Here is a 23,753-nt window from a genome sequence, read left to right on the forward strand (position 1 = left end):
AGGAGGAATGGGCCAAAATTTCACAAAACAAATGTGAAAGACTGACCAACAGATACAGGAAACGCTTACTTGAAGTCATTGCTGCTCAAGGGGGTGCCACCAGGTACTGAATCTAAAGGTTCACACACTTTTTCACACATGGATATTGAGTGTTGAATAAGTTGTGGATAAATAAATATTGAAAAAACATCATGTTTGTGTATCATTTGTTTAATTGGGTTATCTATTGTTCTTTATATAGGATTATGGGGCTTAGATTACAATCTAATAACATTTTAGGTTGGAAATAAGTGACAATCCTAAGGAGTTCACAAACTTTTTCTCACCACTGTATTTAAACTGAAGCTGGTGGAAGTAGCTGATACTTATTTTTTTAGATAGTTGAAGAGGTTGGTGTCCACAAGGCTGTTCAGATATAATGGTGGTAAATCATGGGTTAATCAGATTTTTGTGAACCACCCAGAGAGCTTCAGCTATTGGGCAGTATAGAAATGAAAAAATAACCCACAATTTGCCACAGAGCTTACTGGGGGCATTCCTTAGCATTTTTGAATTTGGGGTTGCTCCGTAACGTCCAAACCCAGTCACTATAGGTTAATCATGGGTTAAATAACCCATGGTTAACCCAACTACTGCTAGGGAAAGTGGAAGGCAAAAGGAAGAGGGGCCGACCAAGGGCAAGATGGATGGATGATATTCTGGAGGTGACGGACTTGACCTTGGGTGAGCTGGGGGTGGCGACAGCCGACAGGAAGCTCTGGTGTGGGCTGGTCCATGAAGTCACAAAGAGTTGGAAGCGACTGACCGAATAAACAACAACAAAACCCAACGACTAGCTAGGTTAATTAATTAATTAATTAACCAACCCATGGTTTGTTGCTGTTATGTGCAAACCATGTCTACTTGTATCCTTCTTTTGCTTCTGGTAAATAAGATTTGCAGGTTTTTGTATGGTTTCAAAAACCTGTTTGACAATAGGTAACAGTGAGACAAACTATTATGGGTATACCATGAGAAACAATGCATCTCACAAACCACTTTCAGCTGCCGAGAGAGCTTCAGCTATTGGGAGGTATAAAAATGTAATAAATAAATACAAACTAAACAAACCCGCTCTTTAAAGACAATTGTATCCAATATGAAATAAAATTGCTTTTTCTGCCCCTTTTGCAAGTGATGAAGTTCAAAATTAAGTTTTCTCTATTTCTCTAAAAGCTGGGACTATCTGCAAAACTACAAGCCAATGCATGTCAGATGAGTTAGAAAACTTCCTGGAAGCCATCCTGGTTCTTGAAAACACTTGCTGTATCCTTGCCTTAACCCCTTGCCAGCTCCTTCTCAACTCTTGCAATATGGTTTGGTAATATGGAAATCCCTGGCAATTAGTGGGGGGGGGGGGAATAATGAGAGGAAATAAGTAATTAAAGCTTCCACTTCCCTTTGAGAGCAGAAACTGACTTTAGGGAATTAAGCAATTCAAAGGACATTTATAGGCTATTCATCACTAACCCCGAATCTGTGATAATCAGGAAGCAATAAAACAGACTTAACCCACAAGGATGAATCCTCTGATTAACTGCATGGAACCTTTACTGCATGGAGTTGACTTGTAAATAGACATTATAGAAAGAGCCACAGAGAAAAGTATTGCTGGATAATATAGTGCTGTATTAAGTAGTTGTGTAGAATCTCCTTTTTTTTTTTCTGCTTTCAGCTCACTGCAGAAAAGCAATGACCTAGCAGCGCTGAAGGGCTCTAGTGTGGAATCAACCAATGTGTTATTAGCATAATAAATGCACAATTGTTAATCATTTATATATTCCAGATGTTCCACTCTTAAAAGAGGCCTAAAAATAATTGTAAATGAATAAAATAACTTCCCTTGCGATCACACTTTGATTGAAAGGAGATTACATTTCCCCTGTACTGATCAAATATTTTGTGTCCCTGTGAAAATAGGCTATGTTTCCCAGAAAGCATATTCTGTTATGTCGAATGCCATTGTTTGAATCTCACTTAAAAAAAATACATATATTATATTCACAAAATACACAACACACTACCTACAAACAACTGAAGTACTAAATTATTTATTATTTCAATATAATGCATCAATTAAATAAGAAATAAGAAATATGCAAAAAAAAACCTAGTACATATATAAAATTCTCATATGTTAAATACAAAATAGGATAAAAACCACAGAACATCAAATACTACTGGAAATCACATAAATAGTTTATGAGACAATGAAACATGAATTACTAATTTCTGTACTGTAATTATTTTTTCAGTACTAGATAAATGGTTTCCACTCCTCCATAAATTTAGGGTTTTCCATTATGTGCGTCTCATGGACCCTATTGAGTATTTTCTGTGAATATTATATTTTTTTGACAAGTGACTTCCCTGCACAATTTCTGAACTTATAAAATGTTAATGTACTTGGTGGTTGTGAGCTCCCTGCCAAAAACAATGCACCTGTTAAAAATCGGTGCACTCAAAAATCAAATACTGCCCAAGCCCAGTGGGACCCACCACTTGCGTAATGGAGATTTAGCACATTGAATAGGAACTGGAAATGAATGAAAACGCTCATTTCCAGAATAGGGCAGGTCAGCAGAGCTCGCATAACAGAGCTCTGCTGACTTGTCCTGATCTGGAAACAAGTTTCTGCAGATTTCGGGGCTTGCTGTATGAAGCCCTACATCCCCATTGCACAAGCAGTGGGTCCCACTTGTGCAATGGAATTGGAGGGAGCACAGCAGCCATGTTGGATACTACCCTACATAAATACAATGCTAAAGCACACATTTAGTCCCATTTAAACTTCCCAAAAAAAGTTATGAAGAGTTTCAAAACTGGAAGCTTCTTCCTTCCCTGCTCGTTTTAAACTTTATTTATTTGGAGGCTATACAGTCCTCCTCGCCTGTGCTTGCGTGGCCATTTACCTGCATTATAAAAAGACATTAATAGTGTTGAGGCTATCTTCCCTCAGGAAGGCTAGCCATTTGTTATGTGGCAACAAGGCATTGCACCATGGGCACTAAGAATTAAATGGAAATGAATTAAATTATTCATCTTTTTTGAATAATGTAGAATGGCCATCACATTCTCTGAAATTAGAAGATTTGCACATTACACTCTCATTTTTTCTCTCCCACCAACTGTTCTAAAAATGAAGCCTAGCAGAGAAGAGGTTCGCCATGGTCCATGTGCCAGAGACACTATAACTGTTATGTTCTCTGTGACTTATATTGAAAAAGAAGTGTTTTGTTTGTCCTGTAGTCAGTCCAGGCCACATACATCATGGTGGTTTGGCTCTTTCTCCTGTTTGTCTGCAGGTGTGCCTTCCGCTGACCTTATTCATCCACTTGTTAAGAGCCCTAAATTTAGAAATGCCTCTAAGCTGTGGCTTCGGTATATATCAGCGTTTAAATCCAAAAGTTTCAAGTGGCAAGGAATTTACTTTTATTAGCTGAAGTAACCATGTAATTTATTTTCCATCTTCTCCTTTTTAACTTAAATATATTTCTCAAAATTCCACATCTGTCTTTGAAAATCATTAGGACAGACATGTAAAACCATGCCGATTTGTTTTCTCTGAAGTGTGGGATAGAAGTTCAGAAAGGCCAGATGAGTTGGATATTTACAGGAAACAAGATTTTCTTTATCTACCTTTCTGAGTGGGTGTGTCATAACTGATTGATACATGTCAACGTGCATTAGATGTATGTGTCATTACAGCAGCTTACGATGCTAGAGCAATGTTCCAATTTTATTTCATAAAGCAGGACTAGACAACTAGCTGCATACAAGCTAAATCCCCAGTCTCCAAAGCAATGTTATTTGCCCTAAGGATGGGACTGGCATGAGATGCAGGTGCTTGACTACTCAGATTGTTGCAAGGTGCCCCACTTTAATTCTGCTTGCACACCTTCCCTCCACTGTCTCCCACAAAAAAAGTTTGCCTTGGGGAAGAGAGAAGCAGTAGCTGCCAGAAAGGCTTAAAGAAGGTGGAAGAGGCCCAATGGGCTTCTTTCTCCTGTGGAGAAATGACACTGAACATCTTTCCTTGTAGGGCATGATGGGGCTGGCCTAAAGCTATGCTGTCTGACCTAGTGACAGGCCTCTCATTGACTGTAAGTGATGTTCTGACCTTTGTTTCAGCTGTGGGTAATGAGGCTTGTAGTCCCGTTCCATCACCCATGGAGAAAGAAGCCAGACACGCATTCAGACAGTGTCATTTGAGACCATAGTACCTGATGGAGAACCTTTCCCAGTATGGATCTACCCATACACTATGATCATCATCTCAGGTCCTTTTCTGAGTGCCTCCTCTTGACAGGCAGCAACAAGGGAGAGGGCCTTCTCAGGGCCTTCTCCCTGATTGTGGAACCATCTCCCCAGTGAGGCCTGTCTGGTGCCAACACTGTCATCTTTTCAGTGCCAGGATAAGACTTTCCTCTACTCTCAGACATTTGACAGCATATGATAGGGTTTTTAACAGGTCCTGGAATTTCTTACTGTTGATGGTTAAAATTGTTTTTTATACATATGTGTGTGTGTTTGTATGTTGTACGTAAATGGTTTTTTATATTATGTTACAGTATTGTATTTTTATGGCTTTCAATCTTTGTAAACTGCCCAGAGAGCTTTGTCTATGGGGCAGTATAGAAATGTAATAAATGAAATTAAATGACGGGCTGGCATTGCATCCTCAACTTGGTTTGCATGACACGACAACCCATTGTGGGTAACAAGTCACGGTGGGTTGGCGTGTCATGTGATCCTGTACCAATTCCCACAGGGTTGCTTATACATGGGCAACAAGCCACCCTAACAACCCATGGCTTGCTGTAGGGGTTGTTGAACCCATGATGGGTTTGTGTGTCATCTGAACCTGTTTGTCATCTGAAAAAATAATATTTTCCTCCGGACATTTGTGCAAATTGGGCCAAAGAATTTATTTTGGCGGCCCGGGTAATGTGTGCAAATGTCCCTGTGTCAAACGTAGCCATGGTTACTGCAAAAGGGAGCAAAAGAAGGGGTGGCTTGTAGATCTCTATGAAAAAGAAATGCTAGAGACTGGGGCACCCCAACAGTTGGGGCAATACTTTTAACACTGGGCATTGCCCTGTTAAGGGTGTGATCTGCACCCCTTTTCCCTACCTCTCAACTGTCCAAGGCTGTGAAATGAGCCTATATACAGTCTCCTCTTGTCAGTTACCTTGTATGTTTCACAGCTGAAACATAAGAGGTACCAGAGAAGGCAAGGCTTCTTTTGGACAGTCGGAGTTGCGCAACTCTAAAAATCCAAAAATGTTAAATACATTTGTGCACATTACCAGGGCTGAAAAAAATATTTTAAAAAATCGGCCCCAATTTGTGCAAATGTCTGGAAAAAAGCCAGAAAAAAGCCAGGAACTGCAACCCAAGTCATGGTTCCCATGGACAGGGGGATTTGGCAGCAGACAAGATGGGTTCTGCCACCAAGTCCCCTGGGATACCTGCTGGAGGTTGAAGGGGGAAGGAGGGCGAGAACAATCCATGATGAGCCCGATCATCTGTATGGTTTATTTCGCAGGGTAGGTTGTCATGTTGTGATAACTTGACCTTTGAATGTTTAGCTGAATGCTTGGAGAATACTTTTGAGGGTTTCCAAGCATTCAGCTTTAATGCTTCAAGAGTGCAATGCGTTTTTTAGGGTAAGCACAGGCTGCTTGTCTAATCTAGTCCATAGCAGCCCAACCATATTTTGGTCAAGGTGTGGTAAAACATTTGTCCATGTTTGTACTAATAAGAAAACAGTGTTTTCAAGTTGTGAGAAATAAGACATATTTCACACTTTAATGTTACTTCTATTTTTTTGCATTTTGTTTGTAATTCCCCACCCATGTCTTGAATGCACATATTCTATACCTTTCAGCCTCTTGCAGGTAGGTGGCATCACCCACTATGTTATGGCTCTTGGTCATTTGAGAAAAGGACTGTACAACAATTTGGTTTGGCTTCGTTTTTTACTTGGATTGCCCTACTAGCACTTCCAAATGTGAACATAAACAGGAGCACATTTTTCAGGAAAAGCTCACATGTTCCCTAACTTGCATTCACGTTTTAAAAAAATGCACTTTAAAACATGTGGATTTTTTTTTTAATCCCCACATTTTCATGGTTCAGTTTCTTGGGAGAAGTACAAATTTAGGTGCGTGCTTTCAAACAATGTTTACTGAAAATTGGGCAGAGGTACCTTCTGTAAACTCTTCCATTTACAGAAGGCAGGTCCTGAATTCAGCCCACTATTTGGTGCCTTTTATCTCTTTTTTATTTTGAATTGGTTTTTTTACTATTGAAATTTTGAAATCTTAAGTTAGTGTTACTTTAATCAGATGTTCTACTTTGTTGTATTAGTCATAGTCAGTGCAATCCTTTGCATGACTACTCAGAAGTAAGTCCCATTGAATCAATGGGAGCTATTCCCAGGTAAGTGTGTATTGAATTGCTGCCTTATATGATTGAATTCAAGCTCTTTACTTGTGATCCAGCTTTAAATTATCATTAAATTTATCCATTCTGGGTTTTGTCATTCACATGCTAGAAAAATGTGGAATTGCACATCCAAGAAGCAGGTCCTGGACCACCGTGGCTACATGTAAAGGGGGCCAAATTCTGTTAGCAAAATTTCGTTTTAAAAAAAGCATGTGTATGCTTTCTAAATTCTATTTCAAACATCTATATTAAGTCTTAAAGATCTACTTTGCTGATCATCTCTCTCTTTCTCTTTTTGTTTATTTGTTCCATAGCTCTCGGATGTTCTGACTGTCGTATGGTGCTCTCCAACCCCACCGGAATTTTTACCTCTCCCTGCTTCCCTAGTGATTATCCCAATGGTCAGGGATGCAAGTGGACCATCAGGGCTCCTTCTGGATTCATAATTCAGATAACATTTGTTGATTTTGAGATCGAAGAAGCCCCCAACTGCATTTATGATTTTTTAAGACTACAAACTGGAGACAAAGAAGTTACTCTTTGTGGTATCACTGCCAGAGGTTTATCATTTAATTCATCTGGGAATGAAATGATTGTATCTTTTAGAAGTGACTTTAGTATACAAAAGAGAGGCTTCAATGCCAGTTATACCCAAGGTAGGTATGTGTTAGACATGTCTTCCTGTCGCTTCCTATAAGACTTCTGAATGTATGTTAGAAGTGTACCTTTTGAGGTTGGGACTTAACAATACACATCTGTGCCAAGAAATAGAAGTACAATGTTGCCACATTTAGGGTGCAATCTTATCGATATTATCGATTGCACCCTCGCTGCTTGGAAGCCCCCATATTAAGATTACATGAAGCACTTTGAACAGTCTATAGTACTATATAGATGCAAGGCATGGGTGCGCAGAGTCAGCAACTGCAAGCAGCTTTACTTGCATTTTCCCCCATATGTACATTCAGTATAACGTGTGAAAAGTGCTTGTGATATAAGTGTATATGTGGCATATATACATATATGGGGCCTCTGATCTCATGTGGGTTCCCCCTACCCCCCATGCTAGTGTGCCAATCTGGGACAGGGGCCTTGTACCTTTTACTGTAGAGTAAAAATGAAAGAAAGACATAGCTGCAAGCTGTGTCTTTAAATTAATGTCCGTTTTGGCCCTCACTTATGAGTAGACATGTATAGGATTATGCTGCAAGCCACTTAATGTTGTACCCCACAACATGATAGAAGAGCTGTGTTAGCTTTCTTTTAATTGCCCTATACAAGTTTGCAAGAAAAGCTGAAATCCATCCTTTCGTACATAAAAAATTGAAACAAAAATGCAGTATTCAAATATGAAAAATGTTCAAATTTGGAAAATATGAAGAATTCTTAGTGAAGAATTTAAAATGTTAAAATTTAACAACTATAAAACAAAATTAATTACTTTTTAATACATTTTTATATCTGTATACATTTTTGACATTTCTATTTTTTGTGTCTATATGGCAGTCAGTAAAAGAAGTACCAACAGCTGGGATGTCTCAAAAAGGTTAAGACACTTACGTATTAGGCAACCAAGAGGGAAATCTGTTCTTAATACTGACACCAGCATTCTATTCTTTTCCCAGTTACTGATGCAATTTTTGTCCTTTCTCTCTTGATGAGCTGTAGTTGCAAGTCACTGTTTGCTCCAGGGGGGCACTGTTATAGAACTGAACAGAGTTCAGATTTGTAGCAAATGTACTGAATATTTTGTTCTTAGTATTTTTCTGAAACAGATGGACAGACCTTGAATAGTAAGCCTACTGGAGAAATTTAGTTGCCTTTTCTTGATATACATACAAACTTCCAACCAAACTGAGCCCATCAGTAAATGGTTCTTCCTGTTTCCAGCAGAAGCCAGCCATGTGGGTTGGCTGTTGTAGGAATCACAAAGCCACTCCCAGAGTAAGGCATTAAGCTGAAAAAGAAAACAGGATTCATTTTTTTTAAGACACAAAATCAACATTTAATTGTTTATACATGTTGAAGGCCTAAAATGTTTTTTAAAAAGAAAAATGTCCACCTGCAATATAGAGGAGAGGAAATCTGTGAGAGCCAGATGTGCATGTTAGGTGAGAAGCAAGAGCGGAGAGAAACAGAGGTCACCCTGCAACTGAAAAACCTGTACATACCTGATCCTGGAAGGAGATACTAAGTGCAATAAAGACTGTTCAGTACACCTAATCTCCTAAAATGTACAGTTACTGCATTGCCCCAAAGATATCACATTTTGATATCACTCTGAGCATCTCTACTCCAGCCTAAAATCCTGCATTTAAAACGGGGCTTTCTGCTTCCTTTTTAAATGCAGGATCACAATGGACTCCCTTTACACATGCTTTCTTTTTCCCCTCCCCTTTCCCCCTCCTTCTCCGCCTTATCTGAGTCTTCCATAAGTTTCACTAATCTAACTCCTCTTCTTGCCGCTTTTCTTCTTTACACAGAGGGAATTCAAGCGGAACACAAGTGGGGTAATTTGATAGCTCATTATCTTTGATCTATTTAAAAATGGAGCAAAGGTCATTTAGTGCAGGAGATGTCCTGGAGGTTCACGCTATCATCTAAAGAGCCCACAAGCGTCCAGGAGTGAGCAGTCTCAAAAGCAGGATAAAAGCTCTGTGTGAAGGAGCCCTCAGACAATTAAAGTGTATTATCATTTGTTGCTAGCAAAGTGTCCATCAACAGGATGGGCAAGTGGAGGGAGGTGAACTCTTCCTTGTTTCCCTCCATGCCCCATTGGAAGGGCTGTGGCTCCATGATGGAGCACATGCTTTGCATGCAGAAGGCCCTAAGTTAAGTCCCTGGCATTTCCATGTAGGGCTGGAAAACGTCGTGCCTGCCATCCTGGAGAGCTGCCACCTGTCAGTGTGGACAATGCTGGGCTAGATTACTGGGTTAAATGGACCGACAGTGTGACTCAGTATAAGGCAGCTTCCTATGTGGCCCACAGTCCATAATTTAAGCTGCCATCGCTGTGGGCAGGGTCAGAATTCATTGTTCTGCACTGGAAATACATTCCGCCACTAAGGGTAATGGGGGGGGGGGCAGGCTTGGAAAACTGGGCCTGTCCTTGCCCGTCACTGTCCCTGAAGTGGCAGCAGCTCATGTACAGATGGTAGGGTGAGTGTCTGAATGTGCGCTGCCACACCCACAATCCATCTTCAGTCACAGAGGACTGTTTCAAATCACCTACCTTCAGAACTGTCTTCAAACTGATGCATTGCAAGGTGGATTTTAGAAGATAGCCTCTTGCTTTTGAAGGGACCAGTTTCTATGTTACATGGAAACAGTTATTTTTTTAAAAGAGTTAAGTAATGATAACCAAGCAGGGTTGAAATCTATGCATGTGTACTAGGGAGTAAACTTCCATGAATATAGTGAGACTTTATAGATGAAAAAGATTTGGGCTGCCAGACTTGTGAATGTATAATGCTTGGTTGCCAGTATATTTAGGGTTGTTTTGCGAGGAAATGTGAACAGATTTATTCAACTGAAATTCAAAAGTTTGAAAACAAAGGGCTTTTATTTGGAAAATAACATGGTAGAGGCATGCTGCACAATCTGATAAATATAACTGGCATTCATTTCTTCAGTGCAATGCAGCTATGGAAAACAAGCCATTGGGAATAATACATAAGGAAATAAAAAGGTTGTTTCAAGTTCCTGGTCTACTGTATTGTTGAATACAAACAGATAACAACACCAACACAGTTTTGCAAGTGACTGATTACAATTTTGTGGAACCCAATTGCCATATTATATTTACAGTATAAGATGACCTTGTTGATGTCAGTGCTACCACCTACCTGTAATATGAGAAAATGTAGTTTATTAGTTTAATTAAAGTTGAATGATAGTCTGTTCTGAAAATACATTTTCTTTCTGTATTTTAGTTGCTGTGTCTTTGAGGAATCAAAAAGTTGTCATCCCACAGTTCCTGGATGCTAATTCTTTGACTCTAGCAAATTCCATCCAAGTACCAGAACTTAACCAATTCACATTGTGTTTTGAAGCAACAGAAAACAGCAGCAATAGCCCTGACTGGAAGGCTTTCTCCTATGGTGATTCTTCATCTACAGAATTCTTCAGCTTTGGAAAGACAAGAAGGGGCCACTTCATATTTATCTCAGACACAGAATGTATGTTAGGTGATGCACTTGACACCAGACCAAATGGAGAGTTCTTCACAGAAGCATTTGAACAGCTTTGCATTGTATGGGATAGCTTCTCAGGCACTATAGGTGTAAATGTCAAGCACATGTCTAAAACAGTATATTGTTCAGATACTTCTGGAAAGGTCATTCCTGGTAATGGGAAGTTGGTTCTGGGCTCTGATAGACATAATATAAGCCCGCTCAATGGGGATATTTACAACTTCCGGCTTTGGAATTTCACAATGAGTTCTGAAGCACTTTCCAACCTCAGCTGTGATGTGAAAGGCAACATTGTAGACTGGGAAAATGACTTTTGGAGTATCCCAACATCAGCGCTAAAAGCAGAAAACAACCTGAGTTGTGGTGAGCATCTTCTATTGAATTTTTCCTCTGTAGCATAGCTGTGAAGGTGTCACATGTCAGAAGGAAACCGTATTTATAATGAAAATCAGTTAAGCTTCCCACAGAGCAAACCCACCTTTCCTGGGCTTTTCGGCTGTCCCCATAAAATACGTATTTTGCTTCTGGGTATGTTTTTTCCTTTTGTGAATTCAGAGTTGAGTTGTGATATCTAGATTAAGTTCAAGCTTTTCAAAAGATGATTTAGCAAGGTTTGTTAAATTTTAGTGTTTATTTCACTGTACAATACAAGCTGCAATACAAGAAATAACAAGCTACAATAAAAAAATAACTTTAAGAAATAGCAATAAATATCCCCTGATCTTCTCGCTAGACTCATGACTTTAAACTAAACAAGATATAGTAAGGAAAAAGTCATATCTGAAATGAGGTGAAATAAAGGGGTGTAAGATGAAATATCTGTGTATTCAGAGGCATAGCAAAAGTTTAGGCCAGGGAGAGGTGGAGCCATGGCCAAAACATCATGACCTTATACAGCTAGGCTCTGCCTGGGGGCTGAACTATACATGAAGGAGAATTGTATGTGTCTTAAGTATGTTCACATATAAAGCAGGAGTGGGAGCCAGAAAGGAGCCCATGGGGGTAGGAAACCAAACAGACTCCTCACTCACTTTACCTCACTGTGCTCTGTAGCTTTTACGCATGTTTCCTCCAGCCTAGCTGGACACATGCCATTGCTCCACATGATTACCCCAAATTGAGATGCATGTTTATTCCAGTTTTTTCCCCAACATTATTTTTCCCAATTGTATCTTCAAACAAGCTGGCACAAGCATCCCCACCCCAGCGCCACCTTCAGTCTCAAACCATTTCTTAGTCAATAGGATAAGGAATCTGGCCCAATAGAAATAGACTGTGTTTTCTTAGTTTCCAAGTAGTACTTCAAATCTGTTGGATAGGGTTAACGCTTTACATTAAAGTAAGACTAAATTTATGCCCAGATAACATTGTCCCCTGCAAACACTACTGTGCAGGGGTGTGCAGAAAAAGAACTCGCTTTTGAGCTGTATCTGTGGCATTGCAAGATACATGTGGGCTGAAAAGAAATATAGCTACAGATTAATGAATATGAGGTATAGAACATATGCATAAGTGAGATTTTATAATTTCTATGATGTTCTTTCTTGAATCCCTTTTCAATATCTGGTAAATCCATTTTGGTATCTGATACTAGTCCAATTCTTTAGTCAATCAAATGTTTTTGTACTTCTCGGAGTATGATAACATCAAATATAGATTTACATAAAAATTAAGTTTGCTGGCTTAATTATTTCTAGCTTCTAATAGAGTATTGCTTCTTCTTTTTTTAACACTACCAATGGTTACTAAATGACTCCTGACTCAGTTGTGGGTTAAATAGAAAGCAGAGGGCGACATATGAGAATACTGATAATGGAGAAGAATGAGCAAATAAGCATCTTGGGTTCCTTGCAAGAGGAAAAAAGGCAGGATATAAATGCAATAAATAAATTAAATAAATAAATAAAATCTTAAGAACCTGTACTGAGAACATTATAGGCAATATCCAATGCTGACGCTGCGCTAGTAGAAACTAGGTACGTAACTAGGCACAAGGGGGGGGATCCAATTAAAGTTACACTTGAGCAACCTCCCCACTAATGAACTCAGTTCTGCTTGCTCAAGCTCTGCTAGTGCATCTGGGTTCTGCTTTGCACTATAGCACCTTCCACTAGTGCAATACACTCCACTTGCACAATGCATTCTGCTTGCACAAGCTCTCCTAGAGCACCTCATTGCCACTTGGACAGTCTTTGCTTGCATGTCTTGTTACTGCTTGCATAATCAATAGTTTTGGTGGAGTTGCGCAAGTGCGATTTGGTTTAGCGAAATGACACTGTTGGATACCGCCCACTATTCTCATACATTCAATAATGAACAGGACAAAAGATAGTGAATAATGGAGGCATAAAGACTGTAAAGTGACAAGACAGAATTGTTTAAGATGTCTAAAACTGACTAAAAGGAGTTATGTAAGGATTCCACAGAAACAGAAAAGCCAGCGAACAAAACACATGATAAATAAATAAAAACTTTATTTATTTATTTATTTATTTATTTACAATATTTATATACCACTCCATATCTAGAACAGATTTTGGAGCAGTGAATACAAGAGATAAACTGCCCCTCTCTGTCTAGAATTTTCTGGCTTCATCTCCTCAGAAAGGACTACTATTGCCTGTAACATTTATCCAGTTCTGTCAAAAAGCAAAACATGTTATAGCAGTTTGTTGCTTTCTAGCATAGTCTGTGGGGGAAGCACAAAACTTTGGATTTCTGAAGTGGGATTTGGAATCATTCCCAAGTTGCTTTAGGTGGCTTCCAAAGCAGTCTGAACCTAATCTGGTTATTTTCTAAATAACTGAGTCCACACTGAATCTTGTGGTTGGTGCATACCCTAATACAAATCAGTAGAATAATGAAATCAGTGTACTGCGCATTTGGATGAAATATGCAGGCATAGTTGCCACTTCTGATGCACATCCCTAATTTGTTTGGAATTTGCGAAAGCAATTGCAGTTACGAATAGTAGAATAGGATTACGAAGTTAACAGGCTTTCTTCTCAACTGGCTTCCCCATCTCTGCTATGAGGGTGTGGTACACAGTTATCAATTTACCAGTGCTAGAATATGATCAGTTTGATGAAACCGCTAAGGGGAAAATTAACTCATGCCCATTTTTCATTATTAAGAATACCGTTCTTTTGTACAAACACATGATAATAATATCTCCTCTTCCTTCTCTCTGTCCCTTTCCCTCCATTTCAGCCCAACACAAATTCTTTAAGAAAAATACTCTCATTAATACAGGCATAGTTATGATCCCATTACTACATTCAAAACTAATTGCCTCTACAAAGCCACTACATATGTTGAGCAAAAACGATAGGGGATGCACATGGGAAATTTTCTGGTCTTCTGTTGCTGGGAAAGTAATTTATTTTAAAAGCAACCTTTGGAAACAGAAGTGATAAGTCATGTGATGGATCAGAAATAAAGTATTAAAAGTATCATAATGATTATCTGGGCTGATCATTAATTTTATTGAGAAGATCACAGAAAGTCAACCAGCCTGTGACATTAATTACAAGACGATCCAACAAGCAATAAAGTGACCTTCATATTTGTATATAAACGTTGCTGCTGTTATGAGGTTATATTTTCACATACAGTTACTGATTTTTCTGGTAAATGTTTTGCTAATGGACTTATTGAGCATAAGTGTATTAACATACTGCCAAAGATAATCCTCTTGCACATGTAATGTCTTCTTCTGGTTTAATATGCCATTGGAAATTTGATTTGTAACTACTTAGATTTGCTTTCATTAGGCTTTTGTAGGCCTATTCACATGTGGATCCTATAGGGCTGACCCAAATGTAATTCAGTAGTACTTGAGTTCTCTACAAGTGCGGTAACTTGGCACTTTGCACTTCTACTTTTCAGATATCAGCTGTAATAAAATGCAACTCTCCAAGGCCATGATCCAGAGGCCTGTGGTGAGCTTCACATATTCAATGGGTGTTTTGATTTCCTCTCTCCCTCTGTGCCCAACCAGAGAATTTCAGGGGAGTTATCAAAGCTGGTCTTGCAACCCAAGACTCAGAAATGGGGGGATCAATAAGATGAACTCCAAGGTTCCATCCCTAAGGTCATTATTATAAATAAGGCCCAAACTGTACAGATGTTCAGGCCCTGTTCATAAAAGACTCATCCTGACACAAGCTCTTCTAGTGCCACCCATTTTCTTTTTCTCTTCAAATGTATTGGCAATAATAGTAGCAATGATGGGGAACTTTTACTTCCTTTTTTCCATCGGTGCATATGGGGTGAACCATGGGTTCTTTTTCTGACTTTTGTGGGGAGAGACAAGCCAGAGGTCCAGGTTTAAATGCAACACAAAACAACCTGGGGCGGAGTGTTTCCTTGGATTGTTTAGCCACTGCCACTGCCACTTGCAGGAGGAGCAAACAGGCAGCATGCACCAGCTGCCTCGTTCAGTGGAGATGTCACTTTCCCCAAGTGCAAATGGGTATTTCATTAAAAAACAGAGATAGATTTCCCAGTTATCTCCTAATAGTTTTATCAGCTAATCATTGTGGGTGCTCCAACAACCTTTGATCATTTTAATTTCCCTTAGTAGTGCGCAAACTCCCCTTGCTCAGTTGGGAATCAGTTTGGTATTTATGATTAGCAAGCAATCTGCCTAAGAAAGGAATGGCCAGTTAACAGACATAACAATACTTATAGGTTTACTTTACTATATTATTTAGTAATATAGGTTACTAAAGGAATTTTAAAGGTGACTGCCTTGCCTCTATACCCCCCACCCACACTCAAATATAAAGCATTCATTATATCTGAGTTTTCATTTATAGGTTTTTAAAACAATAATCTCAAAATTTCCTGTATGTATTTGACTAACCACTTCAACCTCCCTTCGTTTAATCCCCTCATATTTGAGAAATCCTTCTTATAAGAATGAAATGTGATTGTGTTAGGGTTTGGGGGCAATTTTCCGCTTAGTTACATGTTGATTTTGATAATGTTATGATCACTGTTTTCAAGTGGGTTGGTGGTATATAAATCTCTAATCAGATTATGGCACCATTTAGTGTTAGATCAAGGGTTCTCTTTAGTTTTATTAGCTCCATGACAAACTATTCTAAAGTAATACTATATATGTCTAGTCAGAAGTAAGTTCAGTGGGGCATACTTCTGAGTAAGTGTGTATCCAATACACTGTGAAGCACTGCAGCCTTAGTCTTTTTGTCATGGTGTAAATGTACATTTACCCAGTCAATGGGAATATAATTGAACTGACTTTAATTCTATCATTTGCTGGAATTGCACCTTGCACTTGTTTCTAATGCTTTCCCCCTACCTCTTGTTGAAAAGGTATATAAATGTCAAAAAGAAAGGAAGAAAGGATTGTAGCTGTTTTCATCCTTAATATCATCAAAAGAATTGCTAGGTTTTATGGTGAGACATTGAGTGGGTTTACAGCAAAGGATCATACTGCGGTTTATGCTAGAAAGAATATACGAACTCAGTTAATCAAAACAACAGAATTATTAGGAGGACCGTAATAAACAGTGAGAATAAGGGGAAAATACAGTCAATGTGGACCTGGTATTTATAGCACAGATCTAGAAAAGAATGTCAATAAATAATCTGTTAACTGTCAATGGGCTGATTTAGCCTAATTTATAGCATGTTGGTCAACCTTTAATTGGTAGGCTGCTACTTTCTGGTGTTAGTTTTGGGTCTCCTTACATTATTGACCTTTCTGTTTTTGATGCTGCCTTTGTGTCTCCTGCCAGTTAAAAAGTACCCTGCAAAGGATACAGAAGTGTGACTTTTGTAGCAGGCTAGAAGGAGAAGCGAGTAGAAAGGACTGTCTGTTTGATTTTGGTCGAACTGATGTTGTTTTGAAGACTAGCACTGCCAGAGTGCTTGCTTGATCCCACTGTTCAATCTGTAATGTAGTTGTAAATAAACAGATATTAGGGAACGAGAAAGAGGGAGAGAGCATGCACAAATAAGTGCACCTCCTGGTGGAGGCAGGCAATTTAAGCAAGCATCCCATTTCCAGCAGTAATCAGTCAGATACCCACAAATGGGATGAAAAGAGCAGTCCTCTCCCACTGCATGTCCCAAGTGTTTGGAATTCAAAGGTGTTCCACTTCTGAACATGGAGTTTTCACTCTTCCCGCCCTTTTTAAAGGCATTTAAACTGGTCACCATCAATAATCCTCTGATAGAGAATTCCATAAGTAACTATATGTTTTGTTTGTTTGCATATTACATTTATACACCACTTTTCTTCCAATAAGCTCAAGGTGGTGTATATGTCCTCCCATCCCACCAACCATTATATTTTTAAAACAACCATGTAAGGTAAGTTAGGCTAAGAGACAGTGACTGGCCCAAGGTCATCCAGTGAGCTTAATGGCTGAGTGGTGATTTGAACCTGGCTCTTCCCAGTCCTTATCTAACAACTCTAACTACTAGGCTATGCTAACTATTATACCACATTGGCTTTTCAGTTGTGTGAAATACTCCTTCGTTTTGTAGCATTTAAGCCTATTGTTGTTCATGTTCATTAGGTGACTCAGAGTCTATTATGGAAGAGGAAGGAAAATTTCAATCCACTACTCTCTCTATTTTTCATAATTTTATAAACTTCTATCATGTTCCACTTAGTCATCTTTTCTAAATTAGTTCGAAATTAAATGATCCCAAACACTCTGCCTTTCTTCACAGGAAGATGCTCCAACTACCTTTGATCATTTTAATTTCCCTTAGTAGTGCGCAAACTCCCCTTGCTCAGTTGGGAATCAGTTTGGTATTTATGAGTTTTCTTCAAGAAATGTCAAGGGGGGAAAAGATCCATATATGTTTTAAAAATAAATGAGACTTGAAAGTCAGAGTCAAGCAGACAGCACTTGTAAGAATATCATATAATGTCTGTTAAAAAAGAGAAAAAAACGAAGGCTTGGATCCAGAGCATCCAAGAGTACTTGTGGAATGGCCCTTTCAATTGGTGGAAGAGCTGGTGATCCAGCAGGGCCTGTCACAGTAAGTATGGGAGAGGTGATGTTTGCTGATTTCACAAGCATCCTGCACCAGCTCCCACATTGTTCTGGAAAGCCCTTCAACCTTCTGAGGAATAGGGGGGTGAAGGTAGAAGGGGGAATCAGTGGGTTGGAGGTTCCATGAATGGAACTCCACTCACAGGATCTCTGGATTCAACCCTTTACTAACCTTTCTGAAGGATTTCCATTGCTATTCCATAGCATCCATTTCATCACAACTGCCATTAAATGTGTGATGCATGAAGAGTCAGCTTTAACGAGTTTTGCTTTTTTTATTTAGATGTTTTAGATACTGAATGCCCTTGCCCCACTGTATCTACCCTCTGGAGCTACTCTCTCCCTTGCATCAGTTACCCATCACTTCATGAACCTTTGACTTTTGCCCAATTTCATGAAGGCTATGCACTACTACCCCATGTACGTTATCCTTTGGCTGTTTAAAAACAGTGAACCATCAGTATAGCTGTGTCCCTGGAGTAAGGAAATGTGCCACCTTATCCTTTTGCATAGAGATCATAAATACAATGTTAGGCTGGCAAGCTTTTGTGTTTATTTTCATGCATCTGATACTTTGAAAGTCATAAACACCTCCAGGCTAGTCTCCCACCTTTGCTGGGTTAATAGGAGAAGATGTCTGGAATACTTCAGAGGCTGCATTGATGCTTATATATTTGTGAGCCATTCTCAATAAATTAGCTTCATTAGACTAGCTGTCTGTAATTGTATTCATGTAAGTATTTTATAAACAACTTTTCTTTAGCCACCTCACTAGGTAACAGTTTCTTGATAAAAGCAAGTGTTGTTTATGGTCTGTCTTTCCTTTTTTTTAAAAGGTTCATATTTTGTTCCCATTCCTACAATTGAACCAACTAGCTGTGCACACCTAGGAAGCCTTTGTCAAGGTAAGAAACCAACACCATTCTGCAGCTTCAGAATATATTGCTGTATTTTTTTATTATTAAATCATTATACATTTTAAGACTAAGGTCTAAATGGAAAATAATCAGGGAGAAGAATGTTGTAGCCTCATCACGTGGGTGGCTATACTGTATGTACCATATGTGGAAAGAATGTAATAACTCACCCTTTCTATAGTCTTATTTTATTCTAAAACCTAGCCAGCAGAATCTATAGAAAAAGGCACTAGCTTCATTTATTCCTTCATCTCATTTCCTGCTGTTACATATTTCAAAAACATATTTTTCATTCAGGCACAGAAAGGGTTGTCTGCAGGTCAACCCTCTTCTTCTTAAGGGTGTTCTGGACTCTGGCTGTACAGTAGGAGAGTGAAAGAGAAGTGTGCAGGGAAAAGGCCGATACCCCCTTTTGATGTGATTTGGGTCCTTCATTATCTCTTGAATCATGTTTTATCATCTGTAATATATAAAAAATGCATAGATTTTTCAGTATTAGGATTAGCTCCTTTCTCAGAGGAAAGAAGAAAATCTGTGGTTATTTGCATGTCAAGTAATATATATGAATTGTACCCATATTCTGCTGGTACAAAGGTTATACTCCTTGTGGAAACTTCATTTCATCCTTGCAGGAGTGACAAATCCAATTCTTCATTTCACAAGGATTTTCATAGTTCATTATGATATAGTTCCACTAGGTGTTGGCTTGTGCAACCTCTAGAGCAGCGGTTCTCAACCTGTGGGTCGCGACCCCTTTGGGGGTCGAACAACCCTTTCACAGGGGTCGCCTTAGAACATCACTACGACAACTTGGAAGGGCTTAGCTGGGTGGATTACAGTGAGCCCGGTGGCTCCGACGGGGCGCGCTGCGCGTCTCGCCAGCGCAACGCTTACGATACGCTCAGCTCCGATGGTAAGTGGAGGAGGTGTCAGGCCAACGGCGAGCTGCTGCTCCCGAGGGGGCTTTTCTGCCCGCCCCGCTGGCTTCTCTCTCCCTCGCCACCCCGCTCCCGTCTTGCCTCGCTCTCGTCTCTTCGCTACACAAAGGCGTTGCTGTTGTGTCCTGCTGCTCCGGGGTGAGCTCGGAGGGGCGCCAGGTGCTGGACGGGACCGGCGGGGTTTCGTGGCAGGCTTCGTGGGCAGGCTCCGCAACAGGCCCAGGGCTTGCCTTCAACCATGTGAAGAGTTCCGGAGACGGGCCTATCCAGGAGGTGAGAGAGGATAGGGATGGGGATGAGGATGAGGAGGTCGGTCTTGAGCCAACCCTTCGAGGTTAACCGTCAAAAGAAGCCCAAAATCTTTGGGTAAAATCCAGCTAAAGCCCTACTTAAGGTAGACGCATGGAAATGAATGGGACTGACGTTCAAAGAATCATAGAATAGTAGGGTAGGAAGGGTCCTATAAGGCCATCGAGTCCAGCCCCAAGGTAGTCATGACGGTTTTAAGTCCCATTCATTTTAATGGGTCTACTCTAAGAAGGGCTTTTGTTGGATTTTATCCAGAGTTGCCCAATTGCCCAGCTGTGGATTTTGAAGTTATTGCCTGGCTTCCCGCCCCTGTCTTGACCTTTTACATAAAGAGAGTAATGGTGTCTCTGAGCGTGTGCAGAGTTGCAGCTGTGAGAAGATGCAGAGTGGGCCTCTTGAGCATGTGCAAAGGTCTTGGGCATGTGCAAAATGGCCCTGTTGGAAGGGAACACTGGAGAGGCAGTCAAATGGGGTGAGTGGGCTATGGGTGTCTTTAAGGCTGCAATTAAATGTGTGCTTATGTGGGAGTAAGCTTACTTGAGAGTAAGCCCCTACTGAACTGACAGCGGGGCTCACTTCCTGGGCAGGACCAAGGTATTTGGGTGCCTGAAGCAGAAAATCCAAACATAATTCTTCCTGCTACCAAATTCATGCTAACATGGGACCTGACCCACCAAGACATGCTCCTGCACAAGCCCCACTGAAAGCGCAAGTGCTTTCAGTGTGGGGCACACACAGGGGAACGCCCTGGTGGGTTGTGCGCCAGAGATCAGACCATCTGCCTCCAACTGCTGTGTGTGTTTTAGTTTATAAAGTTTTATAGTAACTTTCAGTTCTTTAAGGGAGCAATGACACAAAGCAAATGGCAAGATGTGGGGTGGGGGAGTAAGGGAGAAGGAAAAGGAAAAGACCGGGAGGAGAACATAAAGATGCAGAGGGATAAAATCATACCATCAGAGTTGGAATTAACTCTGGTCCAGGGATGGGGAACTGTTCTGGCCCCAGGGGCCGGATTGCCTCCTGGGACAACCTCTGGGGGCAGGATGATGTTGTGGTGGGCTCACTCTCTCCTGAAGCCCCACCTCCTTTCTCCAAAGCCCCCACTCCTGACATCTTTAACTGCTCAGAGATATTTTTTAAAAATATGATAAGCGATAAATAAATCTATGAAATAAATAATAAAGAAACAATCAAAGTCTCTTTTTCCATGTGTTGAGAATATGATGAGGTGCTTAGCCTTCCCCAATCTGGTGCCTTCCCAAAATGTTGCACAGCATCTCCCATCATCCCCAGCCAGCTTGGCCAACTGAACAGGCTGGGGATGCTAGGAGTTGTTGTTCAGCACATCAGGAAGGCAGCAGGTTGGGGAAAGTGGCCTAGATAGGTGAGTCTCTTTCACCACAGAGGATGTCTTTCATCCTGTCGAGATCCCTAATCAAGAGGGGAGATACCTAATCAAGGAGGAGGCTCTTGGACTTCCCGACCCAAGTGTCTTATTTTCTGACCATCTTGAATTCCACCAGCTGAGTTCATGCCTGATCTGATGGGTTATGTAAGTTGTAGATGCTGTCTGCTCCTCTCCAGTCCAATACTCCAGTCCCAATTTGGGGTTGTTATATTAAGACTGTTACCCATGCTACACCATGCTTCAAGACAAAATTTCATTTATTTGTAATTAGAAATAAATATTTCACAATATATAATTACATATTGGTTTTGTGATTAATCACTATGCTTTAACTATATTCAATTTGTAACAATGAAAATACATCCTGCATATCAGATATTTACATTATGATTCATAACAGTAGCAAAATTACAGTTATGAAGTAGCAACGAAAATAATTTTATGGTTGGGGGTCACCACAACATGAGGAACTGTATTAAAGGGTCGCTGCATTAGGAAGGTTGAGAACCACTGCTCTAGAGGAACATGCAACCACGAGTGGAACAACATCATCTCTTGTACTTTTCTGCAAATCGTATGCTGGATACAGCTCTATGTATCAAAATTCTTCTTGCCTTATGCCTCATTTTCAAGCTGAGGGTTTGTTTAGTCTCCCAGAGGCTAAGAAATAAATATCAAGCTGATTTAAAATTGTTCTGATAGCAACGTATCAGTACACTCCACTGAACAGTTAATTCATTTGTGCTGAATTCTGATTATTCAGCTTTCTTACAGCAATCTCCTATGCATGTTTACTCAGATGTAAATTTCACTGTGTTCAAAGGGGCTTACTCCCAGGTAAGTGATCATAGGTCTAAAATGCTGTAGATTGTACCAGTCTGAAACATGAACAGGAGATGGCAGAAGTCTAGAATAGTGATAGCTTGTTTTGGTAGACTTATTTTGCAGTGCTAATTTAAGTGGAAATTTCTAATCATCAAGGGTAAGGAATCAACAATATTTTATTAGGAGAGATATAGGGAGATACCATGGGTGGGGCCGCGGTGGCTTAGTGGTTAAGACGCTGAACTGCAGACCGGAAGGTCGGCAGGACAGCAGTTCGAGACCCGAGTGCTGCGTGACAGAGTGAGCTCCCGTCTTCAGTCCCAACTTCTGCCAGCCTAGCAGTTAGAAAGCAAGAAATTGCAAGTAGATAAATAGGTACCGCTTCGGCGGGAAAGGTAACAGTGTTCCGTGCACCTCAGTGTTCAGTCATGCCGGCCACATGATTATGGAAGCGTCTTTGGACAGCGCTGGCTCTTCGGCTTAGAATTGGGATGAGCACCACACCCTAGAGTCGGACACGACTGGTTGGGAACACCTTTACCTTTTACCTTTTTAGGGAGATACCATAGAGAAATGAACATTCTATTTAGCCAAGAAAAGCCAAATACATAAGAAAGCAATGTTCTGCTTCAATAGTCAAAGCACAGCAAGATTACACTGAGCTAGGAAAGGGAATGAATGCTGTCAACCTTTATTGATGGATGAAACTCGCCTATTACCTCTTGTCTTGCCTTGAAAACCATTTAGGATTTTTGAATGATCCCTTGGAATGACCAGAAAATCTCAAGGGTTTCTTTTCCCCAGGCAAGGTTTGAAAAAATTAAATGATTTTGCACAACTTCCCGTTCTGTGCACCTGCCCCCCTCAGCACCAGCCAAAAAGTTACCTTTCGAAAGGGGAGGTTGTAACAAGTTGAAAATGATTGTCCTGAGCATGCAAGATCTTCTGCACAAAAATCTATACAAACTCCATGATCCTCATGAGGAAATTACACTCTTGAGCAGCGTGCAGGTCCAGGTGCCTAGTCTAGCCCACTAGGGTCCCAATTCAGGACTCTAGGATTCCCCAGATCGTCCTGTTTTCAAGTCTACTCCAAACTCAAAGGGGCCTGGGGTTGACTTGAAATGGGACAATGCTGCAGTGAAGGGCAGTTGTGGTTCAGACCTAGTGGATTTTCTGTATTATTCATTATCCTGCTGTATTTTATGGTTTTAATTGTTGTAAACCACCCAGAGAGCTTCAGCTATTGGGCTGTATAGAAATAAATAAATAAATAAATAAATTTAATGAGCAACTTTATCCCAGCATTTTTTGGTGGGTTGTTAGTATGCATCACTTACAAATACTTGATTATAGTGTTTGTCTACCTCCCGAAAAGAAATATTCGAAAGGGATGACAAAGAACAGAAACCATTTTAAAGTATTATTAATGTGATGAAGGGTGCAGTCCTATAGCGGCTAGGCAGCCATAGGATTTTTCATTGTCTGGGAACTGACCTTGGAGCCAGTACTCTGACATCAGTTGCCAGAAAACTGCCTCCGTACCCCCTCTCCTGCCACCTCGTAGGTGGCACAGTTCGTCCCCAGCTCCTTGCTTGGAAGAGCAGCCCAGAGCAGGGGAAAAGGAGGCTTTCCTG

General features: G+C 40.3%; 1 protein-coding gene across 2 annotated transcripts in view; it reads left to right on the forward strand.

Moving 5' to 3' along the window:
• ADGRG6 (adhesion G protein-coupled receptor G6) overlaps window positions 1-23,753 on the forward strand; it is a 163,473-nt gene that overhangs the window by 62,020 nt on the left and 77,700 nt on the right. For both annotated transcript variants that reach the window (XM_084827716.1, XM_084827715.1), the window contains exons 3-5: window positions 6,804-7,145; window positions 10,422-11,045; window positions 18,556-18,624. In XM_084827716.1, coding sequence (XP_084683842.1) covers window positions 6,804-7,145; window positions 10,422-11,045; window positions 18,556-18,624 — 1,035 coding nt within the window. The remainder of the gene's footprint in view (window positions 1-6,803; window positions 7,146-10,421; window positions 11,046-18,555; window positions 18,625-23,753) is intronic.

Source organism: Heloderma suspectum, chromosome 1 (assembly GCF_057233095.1).
Source record: "Heloderma suspectum isolate Gila_16-S chromosome 1, 16-S_ref, whole genome shotgun sequence".
NCBI classification, from domain to species: domain Eukaryota; kingdom Metazoa; phylum Chordata; class Lepidosauria; order Squamata; family Helodermatidae; genus Heloderma; species Heloderma suspectum.